Raw genomic sequence first — 23,948 nt, 5'->3', positions numbered from 1 at the left:
TTTTTTACAGTTAACAATCTGGGGTTAAAATTTGTTTCACATCAATTACTTTTACAGACAGTCTGGGATTTAATTTTTTTTGACAAGATAAATTGGTTAACCTTCATGGATTGTTATGAAACTTGAACTGACGCTAATCTTCAAGACCAAGGAATTGCATCTAAAAAATAATAATTTTTTGTTTAATTCGCATTTTACTGATACATGGACTCACTTTTTATGTAAACATTACACTTTTACACTAACAGCAACAATCACAGGCGAGACACGGGTTTTGCGGAACCTTTTAGATTTTTTTATTGAAAAATAAAAGGCACAAACTCTGTTATTTAAGGGAAAAACTCCAACACAATCTCGTCTGACAGTTTTGACGTATATAGACGATAGGGAGATCTCAACATTTTGAATACTTCTGCCCCTGTCAGATTTTCATTATCTATAGGAATTTTCACGATAAAAGACAAAACTTGCATTTTACCCCCTAAGTTCTATTTTTAGCCGTGTCGGACATGTTGGTATGAAAGGGGGGAGGGTGTCATTGCACACAATTTTTAAAACTCGATAACCTAATGGTTATTTTGGCCAAGTTTGATTAAATTTAGCCCAAACGTTTCAGAGCAGAAGATTTTTGTAAAAGTTAACGGACGACGACAACGGACGACTGACGCCAATTGATCATGTTGATGAGAATAACTCGCACTGGCCCTTTGTTCCTAAATTGTACTTTGAAAATAATTTCAGAGACTGTATTTTTATAGTTGGGATATCTGTTCCATAGCATAAAAGGTGGTGTTTATAAAAACAACTAGACATGTTTCTTAGACTCTCAAAATGTAGTCAAACTTAGAATTCAAATGCCAGACTTGAATTTCCAGTTCATGCTGGATCAAAGGACCAAACTCTGAAGAAAATCATTTTACTACCAAATTATGATGCAACAGATGCATGTCATGATACATTCACAAATATTTCTGTTATATAAACACACATTAGACAGAAGAAGAAGCAATAATTTTTCGTTATAATGTCACCAACTGATCTTGAGTTCAATATATTCCATGTTTGACAGTAGTACTTCATTGAAGTCTAAATAATGTACTATATATCTGCTTTATCAATTGTTTTCGCTTTAACTTAATTGTCCACCAATTCATTTGTTTTCTTTACAGTAAAGTTTCCAAATAAGCTTCTGATCTTATTTGATGATAACCATTCTTTTGGTGTAAACATTTTACTGATATCAGGAAGTTTTTTAAGTTTTATAACGAGGTCTTTTTCAAGTTTTGTTTCTCCTTGCTAAAAAAATGCATACAATATACAGAAAAGAAGATGTGGTATTATAATAAGTACTCTTTCAATTGGGGGGAAATTTTACAACTTTCTGTGGCCTTTTAAACTTTAGCCTTTATTTATCAAATCTTCATGGTTTTCTTACTTTATATTGGAAATCTAACAACATGATTTTTACATGTACAATGTGTCTCGAAACTTTCTGATGGAGACCTTCAACATATATTTCTGTAAATTCAAAAATTATTGCAATATGAATAAGACAACAGATTTTCAATGTCCTCCGAGTACTGAATTTTTAACAGGGCTCATTTTCAGCCTTGACCTGTTGTCTGTAGAAAGCTACTGCAATTTTATCCAAATTAGATACCGATTAATTATGCTAGAATGTTTACAATCCGGACCGATGCTCGGACGGATAGACGAACGAACAACATTTATATATTCCCGGTCACAATGTGATGCTTAGGGGGACAAGAACAGATATGGGGTATATGTTAAGGAGACAACATTTCATCTCAGATATTAACAAAACAAAAATGCACACCAAGAGGTCGCCCCACGACCTGCAACAAACTTGAAAAGTTCACACCATGTGGTAAGCCCTTTATGGCCCAGACTAACACATGCCCTTAGTTGCATTTTCATGTTTTGTATAATATTATCTTACAGTATAATTTGGTTTTGCTTAAATTAATCTCACAATCTGGAAGGCCTCCATAAATACGCATTAATAGTAATACACAAATTTACTACTGAATTCGCAGTATTTAAAATTTTTCTAAATAAAAAAGTCAGAATTCAACCAAATTTTCTTTAATTTTAAATACATCTAGATAGAACTGTTTTAGTGATTGAAAACGAATGTCTCCCCTGTAGAAGTCACTCTAATGAAAAAAATGTTATTGCAAGTAAGAATATACAGTTATATGGTTTATGCGTGGAAATATGCACAGTTTTCAATATATTTAACAATTTATTAAACGAGATTGTAGGGCATGAAGGACAAAATGTATGGTACACTTAATTGGACTAGTCATGATATATTTATTAAAGTATATGGTTTAGGAATTGGGATCTGAACAGTGTAATAAAGGCTATGAACCGAAGCAAAAACATATGGTGTACTCAAAGGTGTTCTCATGTTGAATGATAATATATATATATATGATTTAGAGGTAGGGATATGAACATATTTCAAGCAATTTTACCATCAATGGAATGTAGGGGGACGGGAATGTTCCCCATGATAAACTAGAAAGGCAATTAAGATTAAATATGGGCTAGGGATTGGGTTCTTAGCCATGTATTAGATAAATCGAAATAACAACATTACTATATGAAGGGGCGGGTCATGACCCCCAGAGACAAACCTTTAGCTGTACTGCAAATATGTTGCCCGTTCTGTGGCTTTAAATTGATTACTACCACTTCATTTAACTCTGGTAAGTTGTCTCATATTAAGCAGTCAGTCCACATCTCTTAATTTTCATATTGACATGTCAAGTAAGAATATGTTTGGTTTTAGGGTGACATATAAAATTAAAAATTTTGACCTTGACTTTTTTTAACTTGAAGGTCAAAGATCAAGTTCATCATCTGTGGTACGTGACACATCGTATTTAGGTGCTGCATTTGTGTATCAAATATTAAAAGACGTTGTGAAGGGAGAGAAGGTGTGCTCCAGACAAGAAAATGAAAAAAAAATCAAGTATTTTGACCTTGAGGTTAAAGGCCAAGGTCATTTGACGGTTTTAATATTCATGAGATACACTGTCTTACTGTAATACACCTTCATGCCAAATATCATAAGCCAGTGTGAAAAAATAAATAAGTTTTCATGATTAAATACATGGATTATTGTGAAAAATACGTGAAAATTACACTTTTTATTGCGTTTCCATTGTAACGGTGTAAAAAGTAAAATCACAAAAATACTGAACTCCGAGGAAAATTCAATCGGAAAGTCCCTAATCACATGGCAAAATCAAATGACAAAACACATCAAACGAATGGACAACAACTGTCATATTCCTGACTTGGTACAGGCATTTTCAAATGTAGAAAATGGTGGATTGAACCTGGTTTTATAGCGCTAAACCTCTCACTTGTACGACAGTCTTATCAAATTTCGTTATATTTACAACGATGCGTGAACAAAACAGACATTATAAATAAAATAGTCAAAATATGGGTACAGCAGTCATCACTGTGTTACAATATCAAAACAAACAATTATTTACAAAAAAAGCACAAAAGCATCTATCAAATTAAGACCCACATTCATTGCTTCGCGTGTCTGACGTCAGAAAATGTAAACGTCACATAAGAAAAAAGTTTGTCATTCAATGTCTATTCAAAACAATTTTATAATTTCACATGGGGAATGTTGGTATACAGGGTTAAAAAATCAAAAGTTATGTTAGAATTAATTTCAGAAATAGACCGAGATTTATAATTGTCCAGAAGTTCTTCAGAACCCTTAAGAATCCACATATGGTAAATACCACTACTCGAGTAAAATAAATTTGTCGTTTGTCGTTCAAAGTATTTTCAAATTTATAATAGAACAATAACATAATGACATATAATAGAACAGAGACCCCAGCTCAAAAATCATAAATATTATAGCACACATGTAAACCTTTATAGAAATATTTAAAACCTTTAAAAAAGTAATAGTACTTTAAAAGATATCATGTTTTTTGTTGATCTTTTTGACAAGTATCAAAAAATGCCCAAAATGCCCTTTTTAGACCGGTACGCCCCAATATAGAGCTTTACTCAAATTTCGAAGGACGAATGATGCTTTTGATAAAAATCAATTCAAACACCAGCTAAACATAACCATATCTAGAATATTAATAGTGACAAAAATGTGACATTTTAGTGGAAATTAAGCCTTTTCCAGTAGAGGCCCAAAATACTTCCGCTATTGATTCTACTTCTGTTTTGTGTAGATTAGTTGCAATAATCATGGACATTGCTAACCATAGACTATTCAAACCTGTATCTACATTTGTGTACTACTTCCAAAGATGACAAAAAACATATTTTTTAAAGTAGAATTCCCAATGAAGGTTTAGATGCTATCAAAATTATTATATTTCCACCAGAAATCTGTACAAAAAACTATATACCTGATTACTTTAAAAATAAAGCTACACCTGTAATTTCATACACTTATAGAGAGCCTATTGCATCTAAGATTCTCAACCACAAGAGGATTTTAGAGGCCTTTAACCTCAAAGATGTGAAATCCAAACCTCCAGATTGCTCATGTGCATCATCAAAATACAATTATAGTCCATCCGGTCATGTTAATACTGGCAACTTTGGCGTCGTAGTTATTAACTAAGAGAGTTGTTAGCCAAGGGATCAAAATATAGAATTCCCCAGCCCATCAACTGGAAAAAAGAACTTCAGGTTACTGATAGATACAGTTGATGACTATGCCAGAACATGGGTAAAACGCGAGCCAGTTGAACCAGTACTGGAAACTTTGTCTGAATGGATCAAAGCTATTTCAGCATGCATTCAGAAGCGCATTCAGAAATTACGATGTACTATGAGCCCTTTCAAGAACCCGGAGGTTGTGGTTTCTTTATCCTCGTTTCATGACAAATATGTCGTTGTTCCAGCAGATAAAGCCTCCAAAAAAATTGTCTTCATATGTAAAAACTTTTTCTTGGAATGTCTCACAATAATAATAGATAGCAAAACTGGTAATCCTACATGTTCGTAAACATCAATTACAAAGGATGAAATTTTAGAAAATCACAAATCTGTCCTTTTTTCTTTTGATATTAGCATCAAAGAAAACGACGAAAATCTATCGTCATTATATTGGATACCAAGGCTTCACAAAACACCTTTTTAAGAACGATACATAGCTGGATCATCAAAATGTTCGACTGAACATCTTATAAAAGTGCTGACTACTTTTCCTTCTACAATAAAAGATGGCCTTCATCAATTCAGTGAAAGATATATTAAACCAGTGGTGTCAATCAGATGTGGATTTTTAAAAATTCTAAAGATCTACTGCTAAATCTTAGATCAAAATCTCTGTAATTTTGCAGCAACATTAAGACTTTTGATTTTTCTACGCCTTACACTACTATTCCCCATGTTCAATTGAAAGATCGACTTCACCATCTCATTAAACTGATCTTTTTCTATAAAAATAGGAACCGTAGATATAAATTTCTTGTTTTGGGTAATACTAATTTTTATGTTGTACATAACCATACGATTATATCAAAAAATATACTGAAGATGATATTATCAAAATGCTGGAATTTTTTATCGGCAATATATTTGTTGAATTTGGAGGATTATTATTTCAACAGACAGTCGGTATTCCAATGGGTACTAATTGTGCACCCTACTGGCCGATTTAATTTTGTACTCGTATGAAGCAGAATTCATTGAGAACTTTCTAAAAGACAAAAAGAAAAAGCACCTTGCGAAATTCTTTAATTTTACTTTCAGATATATTGATGATGTCCTATCACTGAATATCCCATATTCAGTCAGTACTTGCATCTCATATATCCTTGTGAACTTGAAATTAAGTATACTACTGATACTAAAAGGACTGTTTCAAAACTTGATCTTTTTCTCAATATTGACACAGAGGGACGACTTCACACTAAAATTTATGACAAACGGGATGATTGCAACTTCCTAATTATCAATTTCCCATTTCTCAGCAGTAACATACCTTCCGCCCCATCGTATGGTGTTTATAAATCTCAATTGATACGTTATGCTCGTGCATGTTCACCTTATGCAGAAACTGCTCCAACAGAGTTATGAGGAGGAAAGATTAAAATTGACACTCCGTAAATATTATGGACACCACCACGAATTGGTTGATTTATACGATGTGTCTGTGTCTTAACTAACTAACGACATTTTTACCACGTCTTAGATTGTGGTTAACCATCTACGTCGTCTGGTCTTCTAAGTACCAAAACGTGACCTATTCCCGAATATGACTGTTTTGCCGAGTTTGAATTCGTATTGCTATACGACCTGTTTCGGTAGTTATACATCCAACATTCATGTATTTAGTTATAATGTTTCTTTTGTAAGATTGTTGGATATTGTGTAATGTCTTATCGTTTGTGGTTTGAATTCTGTAGTTTTGGTACATTTCACATATGTCTTATTTGTCAGTATATAGATATAAGAAGATGTGGTATGAGTGCCAATGAGACAACTCCATAGTCGAGTTACTCGTGGCTCGTCTACAGTGTTTTTGTTTTATGTTTTTTATTTTTCAAGTGTGTTTACTGTTTGGTCTTACATGAACTTGCCTTATAGTTATTTTCTTTTTAATTTTCTATATGTATGTAAAAGTTGAAATAATAAATTAACTGTTTCATTTATATGATTTTAAGTTTAAAGCAACTATATGCACAGGATTTTTTTGTTTATACAAAGTTTTGATTTAGAAGGAAAACCGACATGGATGGAGAGTTGTCGCATTGGCACCCATACCACATCTTCTTATTTATATGGTTAGAAAATACAAATAATAACACCATTACAAACACAATTCCATTTTAATATGCTTGTCATGGCTAAAAAATACATAAAATAACACCATTACAAACTCAATCCCATTTTTATATTCTTGTACGTCTATAATAAAACAAATCTATTCTATTTTTAGAAATTTACTTGTAATTATATAAACGTCACAAAAAATACGTCTCTTTTGTGGCGTTGATACATTCATGTGTCGCACAGTTTTTAAATCTGTTGTGGTGTCCTGGTGTACTGTCGTAAATTCATGAGAGGTGTCTGTTGTTATTCTGTGGTCTGCAGGTTGTGATGTACTATTATACTATTTATTTATGTATTTCTCTGTGCTGATTGTCCTTGTGTTTGTTTGTACTGTATTCCTGTTACGTAGTGTTGTCATTTTAGCGGTATTTCTTTAACATTGCCATATAAGCGAGAGGTTTAGCTAGCCATAAAACCAGGTTCAAACCCCCATTTTTTCAAAAATGTTTTGTACCAAGTCAGGAATATGGCAGTTGTTATCATAAAGTCAGTGTCTATGTATGGTGGCGTTTGTTTTTGTTGCAGTTCGGTGTTTCTGTTGTTCCGTTGTTTTCCTCTTATAGTTGACGTGTTTCCATCGGTTTTGGTTTGTGACCCGGATTTGTTTTCGCTTAATCGATTTATGACTATTGAACAGCGGTATACTACTGTTGCCTTTATTTATGACCGAATCCAAATTAATCTAATTTAAATAAAAAAAAAAACAAACACTTAATGATCACCAGGCAGAATATCAAATATACATGGTCAAGTTGGTCAAGTAGGAATTCGACAACCCTCTCCTGTTTTCCAAAAAAAAATTACAGAACATCACAGAATGGTGTCAAAATCTCGTGAACAGCTGACTCGTACTTGTTTTTTTTGCTGCCTTGTCAAGCTTTGACGTTCCGTATAAGAATAAGTGTGACGACATAAAATGAAATCGACGACAATGACATCACAATGAGATTACGATAGAATCGTTTCAAATTATAGAGGACTGCCTTAACATTACTGCGTTTAAATAATTTACTTCAGCATTAACATACAATTATATAAATGTTGTGTTGGATTATCTGGTATTAAGTAGATCTCCATTAGCATGTTTATGAAAAAAACACTGTACACTGTGTAAAGGAAGAAGCAATCCTTTTTTAAAAAGAATTAGTTTTATTATATAAATTATCAACCGTGCCTTTCCAGCCATATTTCAGTTATAGTGAATAAACTAGATAACTCACACAAGTTAACACGGTATCTCTTTATTAGGGGTAAATCAAATTCCATAAGCCTTCAAAACTGCAATAAAAAGTGTATATTAAATGCCAGGAAGTTTAAGTGGTCCTACTTTTGTTGTTGGACTAAATGGAAAACCTTCTCGTAACACTTATAATCCGTGTCCTTATCGACTCATTTATTATATTATACTCCAAGTATGTCAATGAATCAATTATTCATTCACTGTAATAACATATTTATAATTGTCTATTAGGCATACATAAACTTATGTCTACAGTTTGTTTTCGGTATCATAAGAGTGTGATAATTAATAAGAAAGTGTGATTCCCGATATAGTAAAACGATTAAATTCAACAATAGCTGCCATCCAATTTTGATTTTCTTATTTGTGCGGTACTAGATATTATACCATCAACTTGCAAAGCTTCCTCATAGCACTGATAGGCTTTGTCTTTAGCACCCGATATCTCATAGCATACTCCAAGTATTGTTATTGAATCAGATAATTCATGGGCTTGAATTAAATATGAATCTTTAACTGTTAAATATAAATCACGTAAAGCTAGTTGTCTGTTGACAATATCACCAAGGTGATGATAACATAGAAATCTAAGGCAGTGTGACATAACAACAGGCGGTATGCCTATTTCGTATTTTTCAACCTCCATCTGAAGTTCTTCTGGTATTAATGATGAGTACATACAGTACCTGACACTTCTAAGTATAGCCATTCTCATCCTGTCATTTAATGTCATTGAAGAGTGTATATTTTGTCTGTACATGATTCTATGTCTACATCTTGGTTCATCGCATTGAAACACCATATCAGATGAACATCTTGACAAAACAAAATCCGTTAGTCTTAGAGTAACTTTAAACTGTCCAGTTGCATAATAAAATGATGCGTATAACAACCAACCCGATACAGCATCAGTCTTGATGCCGTTTTGTAAAGCTCTATGATAGCATTTGCGTATGTTGTACATGTTGTATGTGGTACCTATTGTGTTTGGATGTGGAAGTAGTTGTGCTACATGTTTACTGATTCCGGCATAATGATGCGTGCATACACCAATAAGAAATGTGGATGATTCAGACTTTAGTAAAGTTTCAGTACATTTAATCCTTTTTTTCCAACTTGAAATGCGATACGATGTTTTAATCCTGAAAAATAGGAAGTCTAACATTATGGATGAATATTCTCTATATGTACTTGAAAAACGGGGATTTCCATTGTCAGGCAAGAATAAACTGTTTATCAACCAATCAATCCCTCCAAACTTTATACTCTCAAGTACACATAAAAGTATTTTATTGTTTATCTGATTGATCTTTCCTATGAACATGTTGTGTTCCGGTATAAAATAGTTCGGACAGTAACATGTATTCACCCATGACATTAATTTATCAAGACAGAGAGAAAAACAAATGAACAATTTAGATAATTGAAATGTGTCAATATCCGTCTCCTCTGAGACCCAGAATAAAGCCGTCTTCAGGAAGTAGGAACACAAAAGCTCTTTGACATCATTATTTGTGTTAACGATACACTTTAATGTTAATTTAAGTAGACCGTAACATAAGAGTTGAGTAGAATTAAACGAATGTACAAGTATTTTTTCTGCCACAGAGAAAGATATTCTCCATAAGTAGTCACTATCTGATAATGTCTTAGGTCCTATAGGTACTAACAAGCATCCGTATTTTATGATCCTGTCAATAACAAATTTAGAAGGCCATTGCCGTCGATGACGGGATGCCCATGGAGTTGCGTTGTGAGGAAGATATTTACTCCGTATGCAGTATGCAATATCAATCGTTTGACAACGGTCTGTTATACATGGACCGTGTACATATGGCTTCATATGGGAAAAATCTTGCTTACCTTCATCAAGAAGGGTTTTTACTGAAAGATAAAATTGTGTACCGGTACATGTACCTGGTGGACAACGCATACATGCTTCACGGGGGGATACCCCATTACGTCCTGATACCGCTCTGAGTCTAGCAAATCCAGGATGATCAATATCTGTCTCCACAACCCACAATTCAGCACGATGTATTGGTTTTTTGATGTTCTTTAGATTATGTATTACTTCTAGGTTATTGATAACGAACATTACATCCATGTCACTGCCAGGTAAATCAAGACCTTCTGCCAAACTGCCACTAAATATTTGTGTACGATCAGTCAAACCTGATGAATTGATGATCCTATCTTGTATTATAAATAGTCGTTGTCTCGTTCGTATGTCTATTTCACTACCAACTGTTTGTACTAGGTGTTCGTATAAGTATTTTTCCCTCGAGTCAATCCCCAAAAAGTTACCTATAAGAAATATACGTATTTTCTTATGTATCATGAAACCATTAAATGACGTTCAAACATAGTACATTATCTCTCCTAGATGTATTTCAAGCGATCGTTCTGATCATAACGTCATTGTTGAGTATTATGTTGACGCAATGGACGTCTAGCGTTGTATATGTGAAGCCATGTATGACAATTTAAAATCAATGGAACAATCTTAATCATATTGGCTGTTTCGTCTTCGCGATATGACTTATAAAGATTAAACCGTAACCTCAGTGTTCGAGTGAATTTACATATCACCTAGATGTTGCAAATCGACCTATATATTTTTTTTATCTTATATATATCAATATTTTTGTCACAATAAAGTATTGTACTATTAACAAATATTCTACCTTTTCATGGAATGTATCTCAACCTTTAGTTGATTTATTGGCATTGATATCAAGTCCGTCGTGTTCAAGAAAGACATTACAACACGAACTATTGATTTTACTTCACAAACATGATTTATATTCATTTTGTCAAATCATTTTTTCCCGTCTACTGGTCTACGATTGTAAATATTCAAAAGCGACTTAGTGTTGTCTGTTTGTCTTTTCCCTTTTTGGACATGGTGTTGTCTGTTTATCTTTTCCCTTTTTAGACATGGTGCTGTCTGTTTGTCTTTTTCCTTTCTAGACATGGTGCTACCTGTTTGTTTTTTCTGTTTTTGAACATGGTGTTGCCAATTCTCATTCCCCTTTCTTAGTCATGGTGTTGTCTGTTTGTCTTTTCCTTTTCTTAGTCATGGTGTTGTCTGTTTGTCTTTTCCTTTTCTTATCCATGGTTTTGTCTGTTTGTCTTTTTCCTTTTTTGACATGGTGTTGCCTGTTTGTCTTTTCCTTTTCTTAGTCATGGTGTTGTCTGTTTGTCTTTTCCTTTTCTTAGTCATGGTTTTGTCTGTTTGTCTTTTTCCTTTTTTGACATGGTGTTGCCTGTTTGTCTTTTCCCTTTTTTGACATGGTGTTGTCTGTTTCTTATTTCCTTTTCTTAGTCATGGTGTTGTCTGTTTGTCTTTTCCTTTTCTTAGTCATGGTTTTGTCTGTTTGTCTTTTTCCTTTTTTGACATGGTGTTGCCTGTTTGTCTTTTCCTTTTCTTAGTCATGGTGTTGTCTGTTTGTCTTTTCCTTTTCTTAGTCATGGTTTTGTCTGTTTGTCTTTTTTCCTTTTTTGACATGGTGTTGCCTGTTTGTCTTTTCCCTTTTTTGACATGGTGTTGTCTGTTTCTTATTTCCTTTTCTTAGTCATGGTGTTGTCTGTTTGTCTTTTCCTTTTCTTAGTCATGGTTTTGTCTGTTTGTCTTTTTCCTTTTTTGACATGGTGTTGCCTGTTTGTCTTTTCCTTTTCTTAGTCATGGTGTTGTCTGTTTGTCTTTTCCTTTTCTTAGTCATGGTTTTGTCTGTTTGTCTTTTTCCTTTTTTGACATGGTGTTGCCTGTTTGTCTTTTCCCTTTTTTGACATGGTGTTGTCTGTTTCTTATTTCCCTTTCTTAGTCATGGTGTTGTCTGTTTCTTATTTCCCTTTCTTAGTCATGGTGCTGTCTGTTTATCTTTTCCCTTTTTAGACATGGTGTTGCCTGTTTGTCTTTTCCTTTTCTTAGTCATGGTGTTGTCTGTTTATCTTTTCCCTTTTTAGACATGGTGCTGTCTGTTTATCTTTTCCCTTTTTAGACATGGTGTTGTCTGTTTATCTTTTCCCTTTTTAGACATGGTGCTGTCTGTTTATCTTTTCCCTTTGTTGACATGGTGCTGTCTGTTTATCTTTTCCCTTTTTAGACATGGTGCTGTCTGTTTATCTTTTCCCTTTTTAGACATGGTGCTGTCTGTTTATCTTTTCCCTTTTTAGACATGGTGCTGTCTGTTTATCTTTTTTCTTTGTTGACATGGTGCTGTCTGTTTATCTTTTCCCTTTTTAGACATGGTGCTGTCTGTTTATCTTTTCCCTTTTTAGACATGGTGCTGTCTGTTTATCTTTTCCCTTTTTAGACATGGTGCTGTCTGTTTATCTTTTCCCTTTGTTGACATGGTGCTGTCTGTTTATCTTTTCCCTTTTTAGACATGGTGCTGTCTGTTTATCTTTTCCCTTTGTTGACATGGTGCTGTCTGTTTATCTTTTCCCTTTTTAGACATGGTGTTGTCTGTTTCTTATTTCCCTTTCTTAGTCATGGTGTTGTCTGTTTGTCTTTTCCCTTTGTTGACATGGTGCTGTCTGTTTATCTTTTCCCTTTGTTGACATGGTGCTGTCTGTTTATCTTTTCCCTTTGTTGACATGGTGCTGTCTGTTTATCTTTTCCCTTTGTTGACATGGTGCTGTCTGTTTATCTTTTCCCTTTTTAGACATGGTGCTGTCTGTTTATCTTTTCCCTTTTTAGACATGGTGCTGTCTGTTTATCTTTTCCCTTTTTAGACATGGTGCTGTCTGTTTATCTTTTCCCTTTTTAGACATGGTGCTGTCTGTTTATCTTTTCCCTTTTTAGACATGGTGCTGTCTGTTTGTCTTTTTCCTTTCTAGACATGGTGTTACCTGTTTGTTTTTTCCCTTTTTTGACATGGTGTTGTCTGTTTCTTATTTCCCTTTCTTAGTCATGGTGTTGTCTGTTTGTCTTTTCCCTTTGTTGACATGGTGTTGCCTGTTTATCCTTTCCCTGTTTGGACATGGTGCTGTCTGTTTATCTTTTCCCTTTGTTGACATGGTGTTGTCTGTTTATCCTTTCCCTGTTTGGACATGGTGTTGTCGGTTTATCCTTTCCCTGTTTGGACATGGTGTTGTCTGTTTATCCTTTTCCTTTTTTGACATGGTGTTGCCTGTTTGTCTTTTCCTTTTCTTAGTCATGGTGTTGTATGTTTGTTTTCCCTCTTTGATAGGGGTTGCCTGTTTTCCCTTTTTTGACATGGTGTTGTCTGTTTGTCTTTTCCCTTTTTTGACATGGTGTTGTCTGTTTGTCTTTTCCCTTTTTGGACATGGTGTTGCCTGTTTTCCCTTTTTTGACATGGTGTTGTCTGTTTGTCTTTTCCCTTTGTTGACATGGTGTTACCTTTTTTGTCTTTTCCCTTTTTTGACATGGTGTTGTCTGTTTGTCTTTTCCCTTTGTTGACATGGTGTTGCCTGTTTGTCTTTTCCCTTTGTTGACATGGTGTTGCCTGTTTGTTTTTTCCCTTTTTTGACATGGTGTTGTCTGTTTGTCTTTTCCCTTTGTTGACATGGTGTTACCTTTTTTGTCTTTTCCCTTTTTTGACATGGTGTTGTCTGTTTGTCTTTTCCCTTTGTTGACATGGGTTGCCTGTTTGTCTTTTCCCTTTGTTGACATGGTGTTGCCTTTTTGTCTTTTCCCTGTTTAGACACGGTGTTACCATTTTTTGTCTTTTCCCTTTTTTGACATGGTGTTGTCTGTTTGTCTTTTCCTTTTCTGGACATGGTGTTGCCATTTGTTTTTGATTAATGGTTTTCGATATATCTGGGTATTTTTTCCCCTTGTAAGACTGTTTCTGGACTCTCATTGCATCAATACCAATTTTACACCTTTCATTCTCTTGAGTTTTACAAATATTATTACAAATGTATTACCTTCCTTATTGTCTTTACAGTTCTCTAAATGTTCCAGATATTCTCTTGAAGATTTGTCAGGATATCTAAGGTTCAGTATCCACTGTTCTTTTGTTTTCCTTCTTTCCAAACAAGCTTTATACACTCGTTCAAACTGACTGATTGTTAATCCAAAAACGTCATTTGAGATCACCATTACTCCATCTAAAGATTGATAAAGTAATGGTGTAAACTTACGCTTTCCCCGGTACGGAAAACGTTTTACACCGTATATTTCCCAGTACGTAGTTTTTTGTATGCTAAATAGATTTTCATCATCAGAACTGTCATGGTTTCTAGAGTTACCGTTCATGATGCCTGTAAGAAAGATACGATTACATAGATTCAAATGGATCATACAGTTGTGTGCAATAGATTCAGAGTTATATTAATGTTCAATATTTAGAATTATATACCTATTATCAGGTAATATATTAGAATCCAGGTGTAAAATTTGGTTTTTCATTTTAGTTACATGCTTCTCTAGTTACGTTAAGAAATACGTTGTACCATAAATGTGAAGTAACGTTTCACGGCGTCAGTTGACATTGTTTTACCACAAGTTAGATTTCCAAAGTTTAGTTTTTAATATGTTTGTGTGTGTCTCAATTTGAGGTACTGTTTTACTGGTAAGTTCCAGCTTACCTTTTCAGTAACTGTGTTAGGTTATAAAGGGGATTTTTTTCTTCAAATAATTAAGTATATGTATAATATTTGCCAATGAGACATCCGTACAACAAAGTCCATAAAGTATAAATAGCTACAAAGGACCTCTACATGCAAAAAAAACGACAAAAACAACGTTCGGATTTGATTTGATGATTTTTTACAACCACTTGATTGATGCCACTGATGAGGGTATCACTAGTCTTGTAATCAGTATTTTTGTGCTGACACAAATATCATTTATGTATTCATTTTTCTGTAAAATTACTGTTATATGATGTTGAAATTTTCGAAACACATGGGTTTTTCTACCCCTAGGTATAGATTGCTTTAGCCAAATTTGGTACAACTCTTCGGAGTTTGCAGTTTTTTAATGCTCTTTAACTTTTTTTTTATATGATTTGAACTTTCAACTGTTTTGATTTGAGCGTCATCGATAATTCTTAAGTAGACGAAATGCGAATCGTTATCAGCCTGATATATTTAATGAGCTTTTTATGCGTTTTTTTTTTTCTGTTTTGACATATTTGTTTGTTTTTATAGTGATTAAGATTATAACACAATGTTGACTGCTGTACCTCTATTTTTAACATGTTTACCTTTTATGTCTGTTTGTTTTGTTCACACATTGTGGCCAATATAATGGAATGTTATGCGACTGTTATACAAGTGAGAGGTTTAGCTAGCTATATAACCAGGTTTAATCCACCATTTTCTACAAAAGTGTTTATGACAAAACAATAAACAAATTACAGATAGAACCGACAGCAACCAACGACAACCGTTCACTTTCAGGTTCCTGACTTGGGACAAGCACATACAGAATGAATCTAGGTTTAACATGCTTGTGACCGCTCAACCCTCAATCTAACAGTGGCCAATGGTGTAAAAACTCAATTAGAAATGGCTTGAGTTACCAATTAGACAATAAGCAGAGTGAAAAACAACTAAAGAAAGTCACAAGTACCGATCTAAGACTACTCATGGTTACTGAAGCTCACAGCCAAAGAAAACTAATTGATAAATCATGTTTCCAAGATTGAAGAATCAATCAGACTTAAAAAACGGGTTATTTGTAAAGACGTGATAAACAGCCTAAGACAGAAAGAAGGACCATACGTTATATTTATAAGTGTTGACAGGAAACACCGTAAACTATGGATTTTAAAAGTCAAAATATGGTTATTACAACCATAGCGAAACGTATCATTTATGTTCCAGTTGTTTTCCATGCTTAGGTATACTAAAGCAAAGCATGTTTTTTTATAAAGTGTCATTCATAATCTTTGTGAAAACTTGATAATTATGTCATACTTTGAACTATGAAAACCCCCAATAAAAGCATAGAACATGAAGAATACACCATAGAATAAATATATAAAGACAAAAGTAAAATCACAAAAATACTGAACTCCGAGGAAAATTCAAAACGGAAAGTCCCTAATCAAATGGCAAAATCAAAAGCTCAAACACATCAAACCAAGGACTTCAATAGTTGTTTTTATACAATAATCAACATCATTTTATATTAAAATCAATAACGGTAAAGTTATGTCAGTTCAAAGCAAGTCAAATCGTTTAAAGTATAAACAAACAAAACTCGCTGAATTAGTACATGAAATCAGACGGAAAAACAACAGTTATCTTTTAAAAGTAATTCTTGGTTAAAATTCCTGATAATTAGACATATTTTTCAACATAGTAATCCTTTACAATCAGTAGAGTGGTTTTAAGTAAAACTTCCTGAATTCTATTCTGAAACTAAATGCATACTACACGTATTAATAGTTATTCTTTGATATACGTTTTCTGTTTTTAAACTGTTTATTTATTAGTTTGCTGGAATCTTCTGATTATAATTGTAACTTATGTACACAGCAAAAATTGCATACCCGTTTTTCATGCGTAAAACAGGCGTTTTACGTATGTTATAAAACGTACGTAAAACGCATATTGAGGACCACGCATGTAAAACGCCCGTTTGAAACGTATGAATTACGTATGTTAAACACACGTAATACGTGCGTGAACGTAAAACATGCGTTAAATGATTACGTAGAACGCCCGTTTTACGGGTAAACGCACGTTAAACGCCTGTTAATTTCTAGAAAATCATGTGTTTTACGTATGTTTTTTTTTTCCTCAACACCCGTTTTACGTATGTTTTTTTTTGTCCTCAACACCCTTTTTACGTATGTTTTTTTTTTGTCTTCAGCACCCGTATTTACATATATTTTTTGGTCTTCAACACCTGTTTGACATGGTTTTTTTCTTCTGCAGCACCCATAATATGCTTGGTTTTTTGTTGTTGTCTACACCAGTTTAATGAATGTTTTTTTTTTGTATGGTGTTGTTAACATTTTACCTGTTTGACATGTTTTTTTGTTGTCCACAACACCCAAATACATTATGATTTTTTGGAGTTTTTTTTCTGGTTGGTAATGGATATACCTTAAATATATTATACTTGTCTTTTCTAATGTAAACACTAACAATTTGATTTTTTTTTACTTATATATTCAAGTAAACATCTATAAATTAATGATTATATCATTGTAGTATTTAGTTGGAAATCAAAATGACTACATTTAAATTTGATGGTGTTGTCTGTCCTTTTCAAACTTGATTGCCTCCCTTCTAGAACTGTTTTTGGCAAGGCATACATTTACTGTGTGCTATCTTACAATTAGAATGGAAGCACAATATTTTATGACATCCTATTCAAATGATCTATATTCAATTCATAAACCTAAATCCATGAAAAAACCCTCATGAGAAAGATTATCAATTACCATTTAGAATGGACTATTTACCTTAAAGATGTCTTGGTTTTTATGCTAGTCTTATTGACGTAAACACAATATCTCCTCTTGTATATTTATGTTACACTCAGAATATAATCTACTGAAAAGAATAGATTATGCTTAAGCCAATTGAAGAAGAGAAGGTACATGTATTAGGATAAGACATCATCTTTTTCTGTTGGTCATTGGAAATTGTGTTCACCACAATTGTGATTTGGATGGATTGATCGTCGGTTGGTTGGTTCTATGTTAGAATTTGCAAAAAGACCTCAAAATATGATGGTCATATAAACCTTACAAATTTAGTTATTTCAATTCTATTTATTTAACAACTACATTTTTTTGGATGAGATATTTACAATCATACAAAATGTGTACCATAGTTCTTATTTCATTAGCATTATGTGTTCTTAATGTACTTGTGGTTGACATATATACACTCCAAGTTTACTCTGCCTTGCTCTTGGACTCTTGTTCACAAAACTGTTTAACTGTTAGTATTATTTAAGACTGTTCTCCTGTTTACAATATTATAATTTTTGCACATGAATTCCTTCATTTATTTGCACTTCTCCTTGTAAGATTCCAATGGTCATGATGATATAATCCTGTTGGTCATAATCAGTAAACATATCCTTCGAAAATTTTCTACAGCATCTGTAATGTAAAAACAAAAGAAGATGTATTTTGGTGGGCAATCATTATTTTTTTAAATGGAATAACATTAACAAAGTATGAATATATATAGATGTTTGTCAAGATATGTCCTAAGCTTTTTAAAAACACAAGTGCAGACACTGAAGTGTCTCAACTGCTTTACTTCTTATCTCAAAACTGAAAAGTCTGATATATATCAGTGAATCACTGTCACACAATACACCAAATATAGCCTATTATTGATATCATATCTGAGTAACAGACCATTGCTCATTCTTGAAGGCTGTAAGGTCTCGTGTGGAGAGTTGTCTCAGTGGCAATCATACCATATCTTTTAATTTAATTTTTATACAAGTTAGAAATCTGAACATTGACTTATCGTTATGAACCATAATAATGAGGTCCAGGTCAGATGAACACTGCAGACAACACCTACACCATGCAATCATTCCTAGCTACACATATAGTTGATATATTGATTATAGTATCTGAGAAACAGACATAACCATGAAAACTTACACTGACCAATGAAACATGAAAATAAGGTCAAGGTCAGATGACACCTGTCAAACAGACGGGTACACCTTACAATATTCCATACAATAAATATATTTGATCTATTGTTTATAGTAATACATATAGTATCTGAGAAATAGACCAAACCTCAAAAAATTAACATTGTCCTATGAACCATGATGAAAGTTCAAGGTCAGATGAAACCTACCAGACAGACATGTACATCCTACAAACATACCATACACCATATATACAGGTGATCTATTGCTTACAGTATCTGAGAAACCAACCAAACCACAAAAACTTAATATTGACAAATGAACCATAAATATGAGGTCACATCAAAAGTCTTGCAACTAAAAGAAACACGATAGCAGTCAGCACAAAGACAAACAACGAAAACTGTAGAGTTGATAAAAACTAGAGGCTCTAAAGAGCCTGTGTCTCGCTCATCTTGGTCTACGTGCATATCAAACAAAGGATACTCTACAACATTGTGGAGGAAAATAGACTTCATGACAAAAATCTTTATTTTGTTGATCTTGTATAAACTTATCTCTTAGTCTGTTTAGTTTCTCTCTATCTTCTTTACTTTTTGCTCAAAACACAATAGAGGGTAAAAAAATCCCCTTTTAAGGGCAATTACTTCTATGAAGAGTGACAGTCTACTAACTCTGTCGGCAAAATTTGACTTTTTAATAGATCTTACCTTGCTGACCACTTTTGTGATTTGAAGTGTTTATTTATCTTTTATAATTTAAATCATATAAGGCATAAAAAAAAAATTTTCTTTCTAAATGTCATAGTTTTCATGGTAATAGTCAATAAAATGCTCCACAGGGCGCAGCTTGATACGACCGCAGAGGTCGAACCCTGAACAGTTGGGGCAAGTATGGACACAACATTCAAGCTTGATACAGCTCTGAATTTGGATTGTGATTAAATATTTGACACAGCATAGGTTTCTGACACAGAATGAATGTGGTCTTAGAACTTAAAAATTTTAAGTTGGACATTTACCTATTATGGTCCAGTATCCAAAATCTAAATACATGGTTAGATTCAGCATATCAAAGAACCCCATATATTCAATTTATGTTGAAATCAAACAAAGTTTAATTTTGGACCCCGATTTGGACCAACTTGAAAACTGGGCCCATAATCAAAAATCTAAATACATGTTTAGATTCAGCATATCAAAGAACCCCAAGAATTCAATTTTTGTTAAAATAAAACCAAGTTTAATTTTGGACCCTTTGGACCTTAATGTAGACCAATTTGAAAACGGGACCAAAAATTAAGAATCTAAATACAAGGTTAGATTTGGCATATCAAAGAACCCCAATAATTCAATTTTTTATGAAATAAAACAACGTTTAATTTTGGATCCTTTGGACCTCAATGTGGACCAATTTAAAAACGGGGCCCAAAATCCAAAAACTTAATATAGGTTAGATTCAGCATATCAAAGAACCCCATATATTCAATTTTTGTTGAAATCAAACAAAGTTTAATTTTGAACCCAGATTTGGACCAACTTGAAAACTGGGCCCAAAATCCAAAAATTTAATACACGGTTAGATTCAGCATATTAAAGAGCCCCAAGAATTCAAGAATAAAACCCCATTGAAATTGTTCAAGAAATAAGCAATTTATACAAAGTATTAGAAAAGTATTGTTTTTGGCCCCTAATTCCTAAACAGTTAGGGCCATATAACCCCCAAAATCAATCTCAACCTTCCTTTTTTGGTATGGAACCTTGTGGTACAATTTCAGAAAGATCCATACACTTACACACAAGTTATTGTCTGGAAACTAGAATAAAATGCTCCACTGGGCGCAGCTTGATACGACCACAGAGGTCGAACCCTGAACAGTTGGGGCAAGTATGGACACAACATTCAAGCTTGATACAGCACTGAACTTGGATTGTGATTAAATATTTGACACAGCATAGGTTTCTGACACACAATGAATGTGGTCAAAGAACTTAACAAATTTTAATTTACCTATTCAAACCATATCATTATTATATACTTTTATATATAAATCAGAAATAACCAATTTAAAATGGAAAATTTTAAAGAAAAAAAAAGGAAAAAAAAGGAACTCCTCAAATTTTGTGAACCCCCTTATGATTCATCACCCCCAAACTCAATCCCAGCCTTCCCTTTTTGGTATGGTACCTTGCAGTACAATTTCAGAGAGATCCATACACTTGAACACAAGTTATTGTCTGCAAACTAGAAAAATGCTTGTTTTTTGGCCCCTTTTTGGCCCTAAATTCCTAAACGTTTAGGGCAATTACCCCCAAACTCAAACCCAGCTTTCCCTTTGTGATATGGAACCTTGAAGTACAATTTCAGAAAGATCCATACACTTACATACAAGTTATTGTCATGAAACTAGAAAAAATGCTGTTTTTTGCCCCTCTTTTGGCCTCTAATTCGTAAAATTTTGAGGCAATTACCCCCAAAATCAATCCCAGCATTCCCTTTGAGATATGGAACCTTGTGGTACAATGTCAGAGAGATCCATACACTAACACACAAGTTATGTCTGGAAGCTACAAAAATGCTTATTTTTGGCCCCTAATTCCTTAACTCTTGGTACCATAACCCCTAAAATCCCAACCTTCCTTTTGTGGTATTGAACCTTATGGTAAAATTTCATAGAGATCCATTTACTTAAACTAAAGTTAGAGTGCGAAAACCAATGTGTCTTCTGATGACGACGACACCAACGTCATACCAATATACGACCACAAAATTTTTTTGCGGTCGTATAAAAATGCTTATATGGACCCCTTTTTAGGCCCTTAATTCCTAAACTGTTGGGACCATAAACCCCAAAATCAATCCCAACCTTCCTTTTGTGGTTTCAAACCTTGTGTTTAAATTTCATAGATTTCTATTTACTTATACTAAAGTTAGTGTTCGAAAACCAAATAGCTTCGGACGACGACGACGACGTGATAACAATATACGACTGAATAAAAATGAGAAAAAAATGGTTAAATTTGTCATTTATTGGCAATGATCCTATAAGAATTTATCTAACAGTTTTGACGTATATGGACAATTGGTAGAGCTTATTAGTCTGAACATTTTTGCTCCTTTCAAATTCTCTCTTATTTATTTAGTTTCAAAAATTAATAGACAAAACTTGCGTTTTACCCCTATGTGTCTATGTTTAGCAATGTCAGCCATGTTGGTTGGTAGGCGGGTCATCAGACACATTTTGTAAACTAGATACCCTAATGATGATTGTGGCCAAGTTTGGTTAAATTGGTCTCAGTAGTTTCAGAGCAGAAGATTTATGTAAAAAATTACAAAAATTTCCTTAAAATTGTAAAAAATTGACTATAAAGGTCAATAACTCCTTAAGTGGTCCATTATTTGTAGATCTTACTTTACTGAACATTATTGCTGTTTACAGTTTATCTCTATCTATAATAATATTCAAGATAACCAAAATCTGCAAAATTTCCTTAAAATTACCAATTCAGGGGCAGCAACCCAACAATGGGTTGTCTGATTTGTCTCAAAATTTCAGGGCAGATAGATCTCGACCTGATGAACAATTTTACCCCTGTCAGACTTGCTCTAAATGCTTTGGTTTCAAAGTTTCAGCCGCACTTCTGTACCCATTTTTAACCAAAAACCGAAGTAATCCCCACCTTTTCATGTTGAATTGATGCTGTTCCCCGGAAGGAAAAGCTCTTGACGTGTAAAAATCTGTTGTTAAATTGCTGAGAGCGTATCACAAAGTGTTTCAGTAAGGTCAATATATACCGTATTTGCTACGAAATAAAATTTAATTTTGCTGGGCAGACATGCAATGAGCATGCTTGCAATGATGGAAATGATGACAGCACGTAAATTTCAGAGCCGAACGCTGTGAAGGACGGTCAATCCGAACTGGCTTTTTTTGCGATTTTAATCCCCAAATACCCCCCAAAAGATCTTGAAATGAACACATAATAAACTACGCTGGTCATTACCCCTTTGTGGTATAAAACAATATCCGTGGATTTTATGTGAAAGAAGAAAACGCGACACCCAATTTCAACTCTATTCATTTAGTAATATAGATAATCCAAAATCTACATTTTACCCCTATGTTCTATTTTTAGCCATCACGACTATCTTGGTTGGCGGGCCAGGTCATCAGACATATTTTTTCAACTAAATACCCAAATGATGATTGTGGCCAAGTTTGGTTAAATTTGGTCCAGTAGTTTCAGAGTAGAAGATTTTGTAAAAGTTAACAGACGACGACGAACCAAGGTCAGATTAATTCTGCCGGACAGAAATGCACATCATCTGACACACCAAATACAGTTTAATTTAATATATATAGTTAATGAAAAATTTTGTAGACATGTTTGGAAATTGTCTTTGAATAACTCCATATTTCCTATGTGTCATCTATATTTACCTAAAACATCATTTTCTTTTCTTTACAGTTTGTTTAATACTAATACTATAATGCAGATCTGATCATACACCAACGAACATATTTGACAAACCTAAGAAAGAAAAAATAATAATAGTTTATACATTTAGGGAATGACTGTAATATTTTTTCTGTCTATGAAGAAATAACATCAAAACTGTGGTGCACACTGTATAACCCGCGTGGTGGATTATTTTAAATTCTAACATGACGTTCTTCAAACGCTTCGAGTACACACCCGTGGTAAAATATGAATATATTGTTTGGGCTGTTCCGATCGTACTCCCGCGTCATATGCTTTTTTATGAATGAGCTACCCGACGTCATAGAACGATGACGTAAGAATATAAGCATATTACGGGAAAATACACGCTTGTGAAACCGAAAATCATCATAACAAGGAAACGTAAACAAACGATGCTAAAATGTGTTATATAAGCCATTTTTGTTTCCAAATAAGACATATAAATACAATTATCATTTAGATTCATTCAAACCTATCTAAATATGTCATTGTAAATAGTTTAAGCATGTCATTTATTCAGTTTGCTCCGGTCTTTTACGTCAATTTAATAGTGCGTTTATTTATGGGAACGGCAAATAATGCTTTCATCTAGAGCGCTTCGATCCAAAACAATTGCCGTATTTGTCCTATTAGAATCGAAATAATTCATGGGGGCTTGAATAGATCGTGATTTTACCACGGGTTGTCCCTTTATGCCGATATTTTACCCCTTGCTATCGCTCAGGGTAAAATATTTGTCATAAAGGGCCAACCCGTGGTAAAATCACGATATATTCAAGCCCCCATGAATTATTTCTTA

At 33.6% G+C, this 23,948-nt stretch overlaps 1 protein-coding gene across 2 annotated transcripts in view; it reads right to left on the bottom strand.

Annotated features, from left to right (window-relative positions):
* Positions 1-7,796: 7,796 nt before the first annotated feature.
* The window catches only part of LOC127723120 (uncharacterized), a 33,859-nt gene continuing 17,707 nt past the window's right edge, over positions 7,797-23,948 (bottom strand). Inside the window, exons 1-3 of one of the 2 annotated variants that reach the window (XM_052229613.1) lie at positions 15,289-15,408; positions 14,006-14,341; positions 7,797-10,414 (exon numbers count right to left, since the gene is read on the bottom strand). In XM_052229613.1, the coding sequence (XP_052085573.1) occupies positions 8,436-10,414; positions 14,006-14,336 (2,310 nt within the window). In that variant the 5' untranslated portion in view covers positions 14,337-14,341; positions 15,289-15,408 and the 3' untranslated portion in view covers positions 7,797-8,435. Of the gene's footprint in view, positions 10,415-14,005; positions 14,342-15,288; positions 15,409-23,948 lie in introns of those variants that run through there. The other variant, XM_052229614.1, reaches the window with a different exon arrangement.

Source organism: Mytilus californianus, unplaced genomic scaffold (assembly GCF_021869535.1).
Source record: "Mytilus californianus isolate M0D057914Y unplaced genomic scaffold, xbMytCali1.0.p SCAF_13, whole genome shotgun sequence".
NCBI classification, from domain to species: domain Eukaryota; kingdom Metazoa; phylum Mollusca; class Bivalvia; order Mytilida; family Mytilidae; genus Mytilus; species Mytilus californianus.
Note: the sequence above shows the minus strand (reverse complement) of the source record. Positions and strands in the feature narration are given on the sequence as shown.